At 31.2% G+C, this 15,483-nt stretch overlaps 1 protein-coding gene across 1 annotated transcript in view; it reads left to right on the top strand.

Moving 5' to 3' along the window:
* The window catches only part of su(r) (dihydropyrimidine dehydrogenase su(r)), a 53,496-nt gene that overhangs the window by 1,619 nt on the left and 36,394 nt on the right, over positions 1 to 15,483 (top strand). The window contains exons 2-4 of the mRNA XM_075363032.1: positions 7,752 to 7,862; positions 11,884 to 12,054; positions 14,439 to 14,600. Coding sequence (XP_075219147.1) covers positions 7,752 to 7,862; positions 11,884 to 12,054; positions 14,439 to 14,600 — 444 coding nt within the window. The remainder of the gene's footprint in view (positions 1 to 7,751; positions 7,863 to 11,883; positions 12,055 to 14,438; positions 14,601 to 15,483) is intronic.

The raw sequence follows: 15,483 nt of genomic DNA, 5'->3' as shown, positions 1-15,483 counted from the left end.
TCGAATAGTGTATTAGAATCGAAACGAATTATTTACTCTATTTTTCTGTATTCATAATAATGTTTGAAAGTATACAATATTAATAATTTGGTGATTATGGTTTGTGAACTATACTTTTTTTTTTTACGAAGGTAAAAGTACATTGCCCTTGGAATATACAGAATGGTCCAAAAGTCGCATTACAGCCTATTATTTCAGAAGGTGTAAAGAAAATGAAACATTTGGATACACCGACGTAAATTAGGTATGAGGGCCCACCTTTGAACCATAACAAAACAATGGCCGCCATTTGTATGCCGTCCATTTATTTAATTGGGACGGGAGTCATGTGATGTATTAAGACAGATTGAAATTTTACCAGGAATTCATTTCTGCAATCAGATCTCACATAACTATTACGGTGTAGGAGTTATTGGCATCCAAAATTGACACTGGAGGGCTAAATGATGTATTCAATATGTCGACAGTTTTGTTGAATACATAACTCCAGTCGTTTAATCCAGTCAGCTGACACTCGCAGAAGCACTTCCGGTGCGATTTCCGTGCAGCACAGCGTAATTCTTTGTTGCAAATGTGAACATCACGAATCTTCTCTGCGTAAACAAGTTGCTTCAAATGCCCCTACAAATAAAAGTCCATAAGGTGTGAGGTCGGGTGATCTTGGTGGCCATTCCATTGGGCCACACTGACTAATCCATTGTCCAGGCAATTGGACAATGAATTGTTCCTCAGAGAGCCACTGAGGAACATTTAGCCCAAAGTGTGGCGGAACACCATCTTGTTGAACAAATAAAGGAATGTTCCATCTTCATTTAAAAGGAAAGAAAAGACAGCGTCTCTCAGCATGTCCAAGTACCGCTCGGAATTAAGGGTTCCATCGATGAAGATTGGTCCAACCACACGGGTACCCCGTATCCCACACCGCACCATAATTTTAACATCTCCAACAACATTGGATGGGTCAATCCAGTGGGGATTTTCATCGCATTAATATCGGTGATTCTGCCGGTTTACCTCGCTACTGACATAAAACATTGCCTCGTCATAAAATAGGGTACTCTTTGGAAATGTAGGGTTGTTCTGATGTTGGAGTAATGCCCACATACAGAACTCGACACGTCTGTCTGGGTCATCCTCAGAAAGTTTTTGTAGCATTTGCATCTTAAATGGGTGCCATTTTTTGCTATGAAGAATACGCAGAATGGAGGAACGACTATTACCAATTTCACTTGCAAGACGTCGAGTGCTGCGTTGTGGGCTTCCCGCAAAGGCAGCCAAGACCATCGTCGGGGTTGTCTCATCAGTGGAAGGTTTGGGACGATCACTACTCGACTGTCGGACTTATTTCCAGTTTCCTTGAATTTGGATATGAGACATGCAACACTGTTATGCGAAATCGGTGTTCTCTCTGGGTGGCGCCTGTTAAAATCTACTGCAACGACTCGACTGCTTCGTTCAACAGATATCAGGATCACCTCAATTCGCTCTTCCTTCGTCAAAGGAAGGTAATTACCGGACACTCTATGTCATAAAAGTATCGTATGTTAATTAATTATAATCTCTCCGGTCTTTCAGCGCCTTCCATAAACTTTGTTTTCTTATTTAACGAATAGATTTACAAAAAAAATAAATAAATAAATAAAATTAAAAAAAATAATAATAAATAAACGATTAAAGGTACAGATCAAAAACAGATCGGCAGGAACAAGGAAAGTTTCCTTGAAGAAAATAAGTTTGCTAGTATCAAATATCGATGTAATAATCAGAAAGAAGTTATTGAATATGTTAATGTGATATTTATATCTAGCGCTTTATAATAGCGAAATATAGACAATAAGAAATTGAATGAAAAAAATAGACGCCTTTGAAATGGGGTGTTTCTGGAAATGCCAAAAATTAGATGGGTTGATAAAATATGAAATTTGAAAAGGTGTTAAAAACTCATAACTACGTTGTATATTAAACTTCGATCGCCCCTGAAAAGTACTCTTTTCGCAAACATTTTAATATGAGGATAAAACATTAATGGAAATGTAAAAAATAGTGTAATGAACTTTTCAAATTGAACATTTTTATCTACAATTTTTCGGTTAATAAATATTTAAAATTGAAGTTGTCGAATAAACTCTATAAATACCGCACTTTTCTCTCTCCTACGAAACAGTATTTAAAATGAAGAGTATAAAAATAAATTGTTTTACGCAAAAATAATTTCAAATTTCAATGATGTTTTTCTTTCTAGTTGAGAAAGATAATAAAAGATAATAAAGATAATAAAAAAGATAATTCAAACACCCGGCGCATCTTAGCGGCGTACTTGATGAGTGTACATGTAAATATGTATACTGTATATTTAATAGATATCGTTTTCTGTAATAAACTATAATTAGATTCTTTTAACTGAAATTTTTATGATTTCGAGTATTTAAACTGCGCAAATATTTAAAAAAAAATGCTTTATAAAAATGAAACATATGAATATATGAAAATATTCGGTTAATACTTTTATGAATAATCATATCTGAGTAATTAATTATGCAAAATTATATTACGTAAATTCATACGTTATTAGTCAGCAATTGTTATTCAACGAATTAAATGTACTGTTATTAGTTTGATTTCATTTCCTTCTCTTCGTCTTTCTTTACTCGTTACGATTATAAGAAAGAAGAAAAAATAATCTAAACGAACCGGTTCGTCGAATATAAGTCAATATAAGTACTGTAACGCCCTAGATTATTCTGTCCGACGAAGTTGTTGTGATGTCATTGAGCTTCGTTTTTTGTGACGTAATCAGGGACCTTCTATTTTTTTATGTCTATGTTTTCCGGAAAACATACATGATCTACGCGAAGAGAATAATTAAGTTTACGCGTTCTCTGTTGGCGTTTTAGCTTATTAATAAAAAAAAGAGGAATTAAATGTTTTATCTGTTGCCGATTAAAAAACTGTTCGGTACAGTAACAAAAGATGATATCAGTACAGATATGATATCATATCATATCTGATATGATATCAGTACAGTAATAAAAGATGATAAGATTATTTATATTTTGACATTTCCTTCTGTATCGTTAAATAAATACCTGACATAAAGAAAGAAAAATCGTTGATAGAAAATATATAATGTGTACTGCGTTTTTAAGCGCGGGGTATCTGTTAGATGGTAGAGACAAGTAGCAAAGCGGCTGTTAGATGATCTGAATTTTTTATAGGTAGACGATGATGCTAACACGATATCTTCTCGTGATAAATACACCGCTGAAAAAAATGTTTTGTACTTACTATCTTTCGTTGCTTTCCAACATTTATATCTTAATATTTACTCTATAGGTATTCTAAAAGTGACACAACCTTATGGGAAAATGAGTAAGTTACAATAGTTATTGAAAGTGATCTCCATCATGCGATTCATGTTATTGAATACGACGTTGCATGTTCTTAAACACATTTTGTAACGTTTATTGAGGAATTGCAGCGACACATCGTTCAATTTTGCTCTGCAATTCGGAAATGGTGTGAGGATGAATTCTGTAAGCAACATCCTTAAGGTATTCCCACAAGAAAACGTCGGGAGGGGATTAATCAGTTGACCGAGAAGGCCACAACCCCTTCGAAATCACTTGTCCATGAAAACACTGATCTTAGAATGTCATAGTGTTGTTGGCTTTATGAGCCGTAGCATTGTCCTGTTGAAATATCGTTTACTCTAGCCGGTCTGCAGGTATAGTGTTTACAAATTGTTACATCATCTGTATATAACAGATGGTCATATGGTGACCGTCAGTAAATTATAATCACCCAGCAGCAAAGGACGAAAGTCCGTATACTGCGGAAAATAGGAGGGTATTGCACCCTCCGACATCCTTGCGTTCCGTTCCGTTCCGATGGACAAATACAGTAGATGCCGCTTATTAGAATCACTGGGTAATTGAATCAGCCGGATTATTGAATCATTTTTCTAAAACCCAAACCAAAATACAGGAAATTTGTATAAATTTCTTCGTATAATAGATGCAGTTTATTGAATCAATATTTTAATGTTTTACGTTAATTTGTTAAAATAAAAAATGCATTATTTATGTTTATTGCACTGCATTATGTTGTTTATGTTTTCATTTTACTGTAGTACCAGTATTTAATGTTTAAGTTGATTACTAAGGATGTCATATGGTACCATGGTCTTGCCGCTAAAGATAAACAGCGTGGCTCCAGATTTCCGTTGGTAAAAGATAGCAGACTAAATATGCTGCAGTGCAGTTCACTTCGCGCCAACCCAGCTTGGGTTGGACCCAGGTTGGTCTAGTGGTGAACGCGTCTTCCCATTTCAGCTGATTTGGAAGTTGAGACTTCCACCGTTCAAGCCCTAGTAAAGTCGGTTATTTTTATACGGATTTGAATACTAGATCGTGGATACCGGTGTTCTTTGGTGGTTGGGTTTCAGTTAACCACACATCTCAGGAATGGTCGAACTGAGACTGTACAAGACTACACTTCATTTACGCTCATACGTATCATCCTCTGAAGTATTAGCTGAACGGTAATTACCGAAAGCTAAACAGGAAAAAAGAAAGTACACTTTAAGCCATTCGTCTTTCAGTCAGTTTCATCCTTCTACAGTGTGTATACTATATAAACTGTTCGATCTGCATGTTTAAATCTTTTAGTTTTCTTTTTTCGTGTGCTTCAACTATTGTCAATGTTGAGTGTTAAGCTGTATTGTTTCATTGTTATAATTTGTGATTTCGTCTGTTTTTGTATACGAACTGAAATTTTGTGAATTTTGAAGCCATGTCACATAAACGTAAGGATTTAAATTTAGGTGAAAAATTAGAAATTTAAAAAAATATGATAAACTTCCTAAATGTAATCAGCGAGAAGTTGTAACGACACTGGGACTTCCTCAGACTTCACTCTCTCGTATCATTAAAAGCCGTAAAGAATTGGATGCTGCAATCGCCCAAAATGAAAACATGAACAGAAAGAGGAAAAGTGATGGTAAGAATGAAAATGTTGAACACGCTTTATTAAAGTAGTTCACTGAAGTAAGAACATTAAATGCGCCCATCAGTCGTGGAATCTTAAAGGTAAAAGCCAAACAATTTGTAGAAAAATTTGGTGATCATGATTTCAAACCAACAGATGGTTGGTTCTCTCGTTGGAAAGAGAGAAACGATATAGTTTACAAAAAATCATTCGGTGAAAGATTGGATGCTGATCAACTTGCTGGGAGTAAGAATTTCATTCCCGAGATTTTAGAAAACTTCAAACCTGATGATATCTACAATTGCGATGAGCTAGGGTTGTATTTCTCAGTTCTTCCTGATTTTTCATAATGTTTTAAACAAATTGAGAACTCAAGTGGTAAAAAGCAAAAAAGACCGTCTAACAATTTTCCTCACTTGCTTCATGAGTGGAAGTAATAAAAAAGAACTGCTAATTATAGGCAAATCAAATAATCATACATGTTTCTGTGGCGTTTCTTTGCCTGCAAATTACAATTCAAACAAAAATGTGTGGATGACGTCTGATTTGTTTAGGTTAAATGGAATGAAATATTAATCGATCAGAAAAGAAAAACAGCTTTAATTTTAGACAATTGTACAGCTCATACATCAGCGAGTTATAATTTAAAAAGCATAGTATTATTTTTTTTTACCATCCAATACAATGGCTTCAATACAGCCCTTAGATCAAGGAATTGTAAAACCCCTGAAAGTTTTATATAGAAAAAATATGAGGAAGATGATAATTAAAGTGATAGATGAAGCCGGTCATGAGAAGACTACGAATGATTTAGCGAAAAAGATTACACTTCCAGATGCTACTCAAATGTTATACAAAGCTGGAAACGAATTAAAAATTGAAACCTAAAACTGCTTCAAAAAAGCTGGTTTTATTGAATCCGATGACGTTGTGCCGATAAGTTCAATTGAAGATTTAGATGACAAAATTAATCAGATCTCTATTGAAGAAGCAGAGGAAGTCGGTCGTAAGCACTATCGTTAAAGATACAACGGATGCGTTCTACGGAAAAAATTGGAATTACACGTAGAAGACCACAACTGTTCCGCGGTTTTTATAAAGTGGAAAATGATGCCTTAGAACGTTATAAAAAAATTTACTTCAAAAAAAGATAAGGAGTTACATGGAATTACAGAATAACTGAAATTTGTGTAGTCTACACGTAAGTTACAGATTTGTTTTTCTTAATTCATTGCATAAAACGTTTTTATAAATTTACATTTTACAGGATTCCCCATTTTTTTGTATTTGTACCGTATCTTTTTATAATACTATACTGAATTGAATAGAATTGACTAAAATCCAAACGCATGGCAGTAAAATTTTTGTTTTTTCAATATTAGATTAATTTGTTTTAATGTATCATGTTACCTAAGTACTGTACCCAATATATAGTCATTAAACTGCGTATATTATGTTTTACTACCTTTTTCAGTAAAATTAGGTTATGTTTGTAAGGACACAGGAAAATGATATTTGACGCTTAATTGAATCGGCCGCTTTATTGACTTACTTTTGTTACACATGAACAAAAGTGATTCTAATAAGTGGCATCTACTTTAATAGGGAATCCGAGGAAACTAATTTGTTTTAGAATTAGGGAGTTTCTAAAAACAAGAGTTGCTGAGTAGCAAAATGGCAGTTCTAAATGGTGAATTAACTTCTTTACATGAATCTGATGACAATATATTTTCTCGGTATAAATAGACCGCTATTTCTTTTTCTTTTATTGTAGACACTATTATCATTTATAATATAATCCATCGCAATCCCGACATTATTATTATAGCTTAAAAATATATCGCTCTAGTGGAAGCTCACTTTCATTATCTTCTGTAACATCTAATCTGTAAAAATCAGTAATAGAGTCCTTTTTTTCACTTTTCTTTCTCTTATCTCATCTTTTAAAATTCTACATGCTACCGTGAGAGAGGCTGTGGGCAACAGGCTTAAATCCTTTTTAACTGCTGCCGCGTAATAAAAGATTTCTGATAAAAAGTTATAAGTTTCAGGGCATTAGAAGATATGAATACCCTTAGGAATATCTAATATTTATAATTCTTCATTTTACTGAATTTTTCTGAGATAAAAATAAGAATTGCTACGTTAGGAAGACGGGTTCAGATGTGTCGTTCGAGCATTTTGTACATAGAACATCTATTTTGGAGCAGAAGTTTGTTAAGTAGTAAACAACTAACATCTTATCTGATTTTTATTAAAAAAAAATATTTTTTTATAGCAATTATTTATTACAATGATTGCCACCGATCAGTGACAGAATATACAAAGTACTGTTTCCTACAGAAAGGAGTAAACTAATTTGTCGCTTTACGCTTTTCGCACACCCTTACGGCTTTGAGGCGTGCGAAACATCTGAGGTAAAAAGAGATACTTTTCTGAAAGTAGTGATGCTCATTAAACAGTCCCTGCTGTGAATGGAGTAAATGTGTTTCTTATAGGGCTGACCATCATTTTTGGAGAGCTTGACTTTGATAAACTTGGTTAATAAGGCAAAACGAAACCACTTCACATCTCACTTTCTCTAGTAAACCTTAGCGTTAATTGCTTGTTCTTGGGAATGGGTGTGCCATTTTTATGAGTGACTTGTGGCCTGATTCATGATAGAACTTCTAGATTGTGGTACCAACCATATACATTTATGATTGTGTTAAAATAATTAATGGTAGATTATCCAATATATATTTATGAAAAATGTTTGTTTTCAGAATATACTTTCTCTGAACCCAAAAATTTCACCGTACGCAAGCATTGTACCTACTCATACAACCAAAGAAGCAAAACTTAAATGGAAAAGGAATTCTAATAAAAAATGTGAGGTAAGTACATTTACTTATGAACAGTTTAATTAGTATATTAATTACTAATCAGTACTTAGGTTATGATATTTTTGTCTTCAGTCATTTGACTGGTTTGATGGAGCTCTCCAAAATGCTAGTTGATTCATTTTGGTATACCCCCCACATCCTACATCCCTAACAATTTGTTTTACATATTCCAAACATTGCCTGCCTGCACAATTTTCCCTTCTACCTGTCCCTCCATATTAATATCCTGGACTATTCCAGGATGCCTTAATATGTGACCTATAAGTCTGTATCTTCTTTTAACTATATTTTTCTAAATGCTTCTTTCTTCATCGATTTGCCACAACACCTCTTCATTTGTCACTTTATCCACCCGTCTGATTTTTAACATTCTCCTATAGCACCACATTTCAAAAGTTTCTAATCTATTCTTCTCAGGTACTCTGATTGTCCAAATTTCACTTCGATATAAAGCTACGCCCAAACATATATTTTCAAAAATGTTTTCCTGACATTTAGATTAAATTTTGATGTGAACAAATTATGTTTCTGACTGAAGGCTCGTTTTGCCTGTGCTATTCAGCATTTTATATCACTTCTGCTTTGTCCATCTTTAGTAATTCCACTTACTAAATAACAAAATTCTTCTACCTCCATAATCTTTTTTCTTCCTACTTTTACATTCAGTGGTCCATCTTCATTATTTCTGCTACATTTCATTACTTTCGTTTTGTTCTTGTTTATTTTCATGTGGTAGTTCTTGTGTAGGACTTCATCCATGCCATTCATTGTTTCTTCTAAATCTTTTTTACTCTCAGCTAGAATTACTATATCATCGGCAAGTCGTAACATCTTTATCTTTTTACCTTGCATTGTTACTCCAGATCTAAATTGTTCTTTAACATCATTAACTGCTAGTTCTATGTAAAGATTAAAAAGTAGTGGGGATAGGGAACATTCTTGTCAGACTCCCTTTTTTATTACGACTTCCTATGTTCTTCGATTATTGCTGTTGTAGTTTGGTTCCTGTAAATCTTAGCAATTGTTCTTCTAACTCTGTATTTGAACCCTAATTTTTTTTAAGTGTTGAAAAATTATTCAGGGTATGATAATGAATAGTTTAATGAGAATTAAGATACCCACCACATCGATGAAAGAGATTCATGTTCACAGAATTTGATTTCAGTATGAATCTAATTTTGCCAGCAATGATTTTTTTCAAGTGTAGGTAGTTGAATCCAGTATTAGTAAATTGGCCCACAAAAAAAATTGACAAAAAATAATGATGGTTGAAGTTTTCAATCGGGCAGGTTGCATACTGTTAGTAATTTTTGTGGTAAATGACTTTAACAAAAACTTACTAAAAAAATAGCTCATTACCAAAAATAAAACAGATCAAGTCGATGTTATTATTTATTAAATATGTCTTTAAAATTTTTTTCAAGGTGTGTAAAGTAGGGAATTAATATATCTTGTCTTAATAAAACAGTAAACTGCTAGGCTTGGTTTTACAATTTTTTTGCATGATTTTGGAGTCTGAAAGTTATCTAGTGAATGCTTTGTGTAATTATACATTTTTTTTTGGTGGTACTGTTAAGTAGTTTAGTTCAATGCTATGTGAGATATTACAAAATTTTAAAGAAACAGTCTACATGAAACAAAATCTTTCTTATGTACAGTAATATTATATGATAATGTTTATACAGGTTTAAAAAGTCTGAAAATATTTAATTATAGAATCTGATGAATTTCCATGCTTTAAAGACAAGAGGTTATGTATTGTCATAAGTGCTTAATTAATTATCTATCACTTCTTCAAGTACAATTGTTAATAATAAATCATTTTTGGATTTATCTATACCACTACTATCTAGTAGTTTTGCCCAGACAATAAATGATTTCAATACAGAAATAAGAACTGCTATTAGAAAAAAATTAAATTATAATACCTAGCTCGCCAAAAAAATTATATTTAGTAATAAGAAGTCTTTTTTATCTAAAAAAATTAAAAATCTGCTGATTACCATATAATTTTTTCTTTTCACACATTAACTGATGCAGTATATTGATTTTTATATCTGCTTTCTTTTGGTGTTACAAGTAAGTGCTAGTAGTTCACAGTAACTCTCCCTTAACCAACTCGGTACTGAGCCACTGTCAAATTTAAATTTGCTGAAAGTTAGTTTACAGAAAATTCACATGTGTTCATTCAGAACTAAGTAGTTATTGTCATATGAGTGTTACCCACCCATATGTAATGTATTAATATTTTAGTTGTGAAATACTGAAAAATCAGATGAATAAATAAATAAAGACATATTTATGTTTAAAAAACTTACTTTGCAAAACAGTTTTTCATTATATTTCAAAATAAATTTTAACTTCACTTCAATACCTATCCCTGTAGAGATGACTTCTTTAAGTCAAGCGATCCAGCAGAAGATTTAATGTCCAAACCAGTAGGAGTCTGTATCATCTAGAGGATTGATGCTGGAAGCTATTTGTGGGGGGACACCTCATACTGATCATATGAGTCTGGCTCTGTGTGGTAGAATAGACTCTTATTGTCTTATTGACCCTCACTTGGTTGTGGGACAAGCTAATTACAAATAGCTGTCCAGGTTCTACATACCACATAGAGTCTAATCCTGTGTGGTAGAATAGATTCATATTGATCCTTACATGATTGTGGGACAGCTATTTGCAATTAGCCTGGATGAAGTATAAACAGGATAAAGGAAAAATGCCCATCATTTCTACTTAATGGTATTTCATCTTTTTCACTTCATATTTTACTGAGGAAAAAGCATCACTTGTTGCTGCATTGATTTGAATATATGAATGGTTATTACACAAATTTTTAATCCCATTAACACCATGTAGTTTTGAATAAACTGGATTATTTTATGAATCCAATTAATGCAATTGAATAGGAATATTGGAAAATTTATCATTTTTTTATTCATCTAATACTAGTAGCCAGTTTGCTAGATCTTAAACGCTGATATATAATAACTGCATTCAGAAATATGCTTTTTTAATGCAGTCATTTAAAAATTTAATTTTGGTCCCGTCTTAACAAGAAATGCATGCTGTTGCCCTTTATTAATGGCTTATGACCATAACAGTTAATGTCACTTAAACTCTAAAAAAAAATTGAATGTGTGCCTTCAATTTGAAAACATTTTTTCAAATTCAAAATTTAAATATTTATGAATTTGAATCAATAACTGATATTATTAAATTCTAAGTGAAACATTCTCATGACAGAAGTGTTACAAAGATAAATCTATATGAGTAGATGAATTTTCTATTCATATTTAGAGAATGTCTGAAATTCTGATACAGATTACAAGCAATTTATAGTACATTTTTTATACACTACACTTTTTTTTCTTAAAAATATATGGCAAATTGAGTCAGGACAGGTAGGTATGCTACTTCACAGATAAAAAAAAAGATTGCCCCAGTATTTGCCTGGGTGGATGAAGGAAAATTGTGCTAAAATCGCGATCAGTAGAGCATCATAAAATATAAAATTATTAATAAAATAAAAAATTGAAGTAGTTAATGTCCATGTTATTATTTAAGATGTATATTATTGAAGTTATATTAAAGTAAACATGAGTATACTAAATATATAAAATAACTACGAAATAAATCACAGTTCAGAAGGCAATAATTTTCATTGATGAAAATCACACATTTGAGCACTTATTTATATACACTTTAAACAGAAATGCAGAAAATTCAGATTTTTGAAATTATTTCTTAATTAGTCTAGTTAAAAATAATGTTTTTTCAGAGTAATATTGTATCTGTAAAAAACTTGTTTACTTTAATTTTGAATAAATCAATCAGAAGATCTTTAAACAGTTTAGTAAATTATTGAAGATGCCAAAATATGCATAATAAGGCCCTTTCTCTTAACTGAAATATTGTGTTGAGTAACAAAAACAGTTCTATTTTTTGGTTTAGTATCAATAAGTTAGATGGTTACAATCTGAAATTGTAAATACATATATTCTTGCAGGAAGTATGTTCTTTGAAAAATAACTTTGATGATATTAAGCATACAACACTTAGTGAAAGAGGTGCTTTAAAAGAAGCTAGTAGGTGCCTGAAATGTGCAGATGCACCATGTCAGAAATCTTGCCCTACCCAACTGGATATAAAAAGTTTTATTACCAGCATTTCAAATAAGGTAAGTGATATATAAGCATTTTTTAACAAAAAAAATTATTAAATTATTTTGTATTGATTTAATAATTTTTTATAATGTAAATATTGAGGAAATTTTTATTTAACCTTAAGCAAATTAAAATAAATACTTTATACATATTTTTCCATAATTATGCATTATTTAGATAACATCGTGGATGGTAGATGTTCTATTTCATGGGTAAGAAAATGAAACTATTCTGCAATTTACATGTAGGTATTGAGGGAAATAGTGGAAATCCTTTATCAGAAGATCATTACTAAATACAAGATTGATGGATAAATAAAAAGTGTTAAAATCCATATTAATTCGTAAAAATAATAATTATGTAAAATAATATTCACAAAATTATGTGAAGATAATAACTAAATAAAAATAGTGCTGAACAAAAATAGTAGTTTTCTAGTTGTTGATAGATGTATATGTGAATGTATATTTAATTACTTTTTAATAAATATGCAAAAAATTCAAGTTTATTTGATTAGGATTATTAAAAAACTCAACAGCAGAGTATATTTTTTCTATAAAATGAAGTCTTTTAAATTCATTTTAAATAAATCAGTCAGATATTTTTAAAACTCTTTTTAAAATCTTTATATAATTTATCAAATACAGAAATTAAAATGTAATAAGGTTCTTTCTTACAGGCCGAAGTAATATTATACTGTGTAACACAAAAATAATTATGTTGTCTTGTTTGATACAATCAAATATTATTACCTTTTAGGAATATATTACTATTTTTTAAAATCTTTTTTAGCAAATGCTGCACATTAGCAAATAAAAATGCAGGGAATTATCAGAATTTTTAATTTATTTGAAATTAGTTTGCATGAATCATACTTTTTGAAGTCTGAATGTGTTTGTCATCTAATTAGCTTTTATAAACATAAAAGATGATAAATAATTATTAATTGATAGAACTCATACAGATGTCATTTCATATATTAATTTTTATTTTAACAGTAAAAATTAATTAATTGTTTAATAAAAATGGTTTTTCTGAAAGAGTTTTTCCTGAAAGGCTAAGTGATAACATTTTTTTGTATTATCTGACGTACATTTTGTAACACCTTCATTAAAAATTTAATGAATAATAATTTTTTTATCGCTGACCTTATCGAGTACATCAAATTGGAATATGCTTATGGTTATGGGTATTAAAGATAATGAAGCCAAATTAAAGTTGTTCTTCTAGCTATTATAAAAGCCTAAATAATTAAAAAGTTATTTGTGTATGAGTATAAATATCTGAGAACAAAAATAAGAGTGCTGTATAATACAATATTTTACAGCGTTATGTTGTACACTATCTATTCTATTATACATATGCACATATGGAATTATTTCACTCTGGAATTTTAAGATTTTAAGGAAACCTTTTTTATATTAGTCTTCATCATGGTTTGTTTCATGTAAGATGTATTCCATATCTACATTACTTCTTTACATAATCGAACATGAATCATACTGCAACATTAGCTTTTGCTGATCCTCATTGAAGAATTTTTCCAACTACAATGGATGAACTACTACATTCATTATTACTTATGGATGGAACTAAGTCCATCCATAAGATTCTCACTGGTTTCAAATAATGGAGCCGGCCAAATATTCATCTCACCAAAGAGATGGTAGTCACTTATCATTAAGTCTAGCAGCTGAGGGATGATTGAAAAGACCCACTGTAACCAACCAAGTAGGTTTTCATGAAATCTGCAGAGTGGGCTATGTGTTGTGAAGAAGAATAGCTTCCTTTGTGAGCATCCCATAGTATTTTTATTGTTAAACAAACTTCTGGTGTTAATGCAGGAAAACATTTTTACAAATTCTGTCAACAAAATTCTTGTGCAGCTCCAAAACACTAGTCATCCTCTTACTTTAATAGCATCTACTTCAATTGTGTCCATTATTGGAGTGTTCCTTGTTTTCTAGATTAATGAACTTCATCCATGTTTCATCCCCAATTCTTCTGAGTTTCTTAATCATTTCACTACAAATGTTTGATGTTAACTTGACACAATCATCAATGGATCTCAGTGGTTCTGTTTCTTTTCACTTGCAAAATACAGATCATCTAATGCACCAAACGGTTAAATATAGGAGAAACAGTGACAAGTACCATGTTTCATTAACTGCTTCTTTACTGGCAGAAGATGAACAGAATGGACACTTGGTGGGGATATATCAAACCAACCAGTTTATTTTAAACAGCATGTTGTAAGTCAGTTTTAAATAGTGTATTATTATGATGGAATGATAAAAAATCAGATTCAAATCAGTTTCTTCTCATATTTTTGAACTGCTTATGCTCATATGTGTGGTGTCTTATATAAGAATGTAACAACTATTTTCATCTTCTACAGAACTATTATGGTGCAGCTAAAGCCATTTTCTCAGACAATCCTCTTGGTCTTACCTGTGGAATGGTTTGCCCAACTTCTGATCTTTGTGTTGGAGGATGTAATTTGCAGGCTTCTGAAGAAGGCCCTATAAATATAGGTGGATTGCAGCAATTTGCTACCGAGGTAAATAGTGTTTTGTATATTTATCTAATTATGTATTTATTTTATTTAACTCAATGCTGTGGGTTGATAATTTTTCTTTTGGAAGGTTTCTTATGAAACTTTTATAATTTTTTTTGGTGTTCTGTCATAACTGTTTTATACTTCTCTTTAAAGGTGAAAATTTATATATGATGAGAGAGTAAATAACATATAATTGGAATGTTTATTTGTAAATGATATTATATCTTAAGAAGGGACACCTTCACTCATTCACCACAGGATCTGTCTGTGCAATGAACATCATTACTTTTTGAGAAAGTAGCTGTGATTGGAGTCTGTGGTACATTATGTGCTTTAAATCCATTACATACATAAGAAAAGTTGGGAAAGGAGATGTAATGCAGTAAATTCACCTACATCTTTTTGTTACAAAAATAATTATGCAGTATACATTATGAGCTTATTGTTATATAAAGTGTTACACTCAGAATTCTAATGTATCCTTCTATATGCTAGTGAAAAATTTTAACAACTTTTATCGTGTTTAGTCATTAACAATTTTAACAATATATGACAGCAAATCTTTTATACAACAAAATTAAAAATTTGTGCTGTGGTAGCATACTACTGTAGACAAATTTAGGTGGGCATATTATAATTTTCTTAATATAAACAGTTTTTTTTTTTGCTATTCCAAGCAGATTTATTATTCTTAAATATTACATTATCTGATCTTTAAGGAAAAAATATTGTGTCAATCATATATAAACATTGTATACATTTATGCATATAAAATTTAAATTGTGCATTGCACAGTTTTACAAATTATGTTTCCATAGATCTTTTAAATCATACCAATGATAATTGTCACAATTGCCTCAAAAGAATCATAATCCCTCTGCAG

The sequence above is a fragment of the Lycorma delicatula genome, chromosome 4 (assembly GCF_047948215.1).
Source record: "Lycorma delicatula isolate Av1 chromosome 4, ASM4794821v1, whole genome shotgun sequence".
NCBI lineage: Eukaryota > Metazoa > Arthropoda > Insecta > Hemiptera > Fulgoridae > Lycorma > Lycorma delicatula.
The sequence above is the reverse complement of the archived record's forward strand: the minus strand, read 5'-3'. Positions and strand labels throughout refer to the sequence as shown.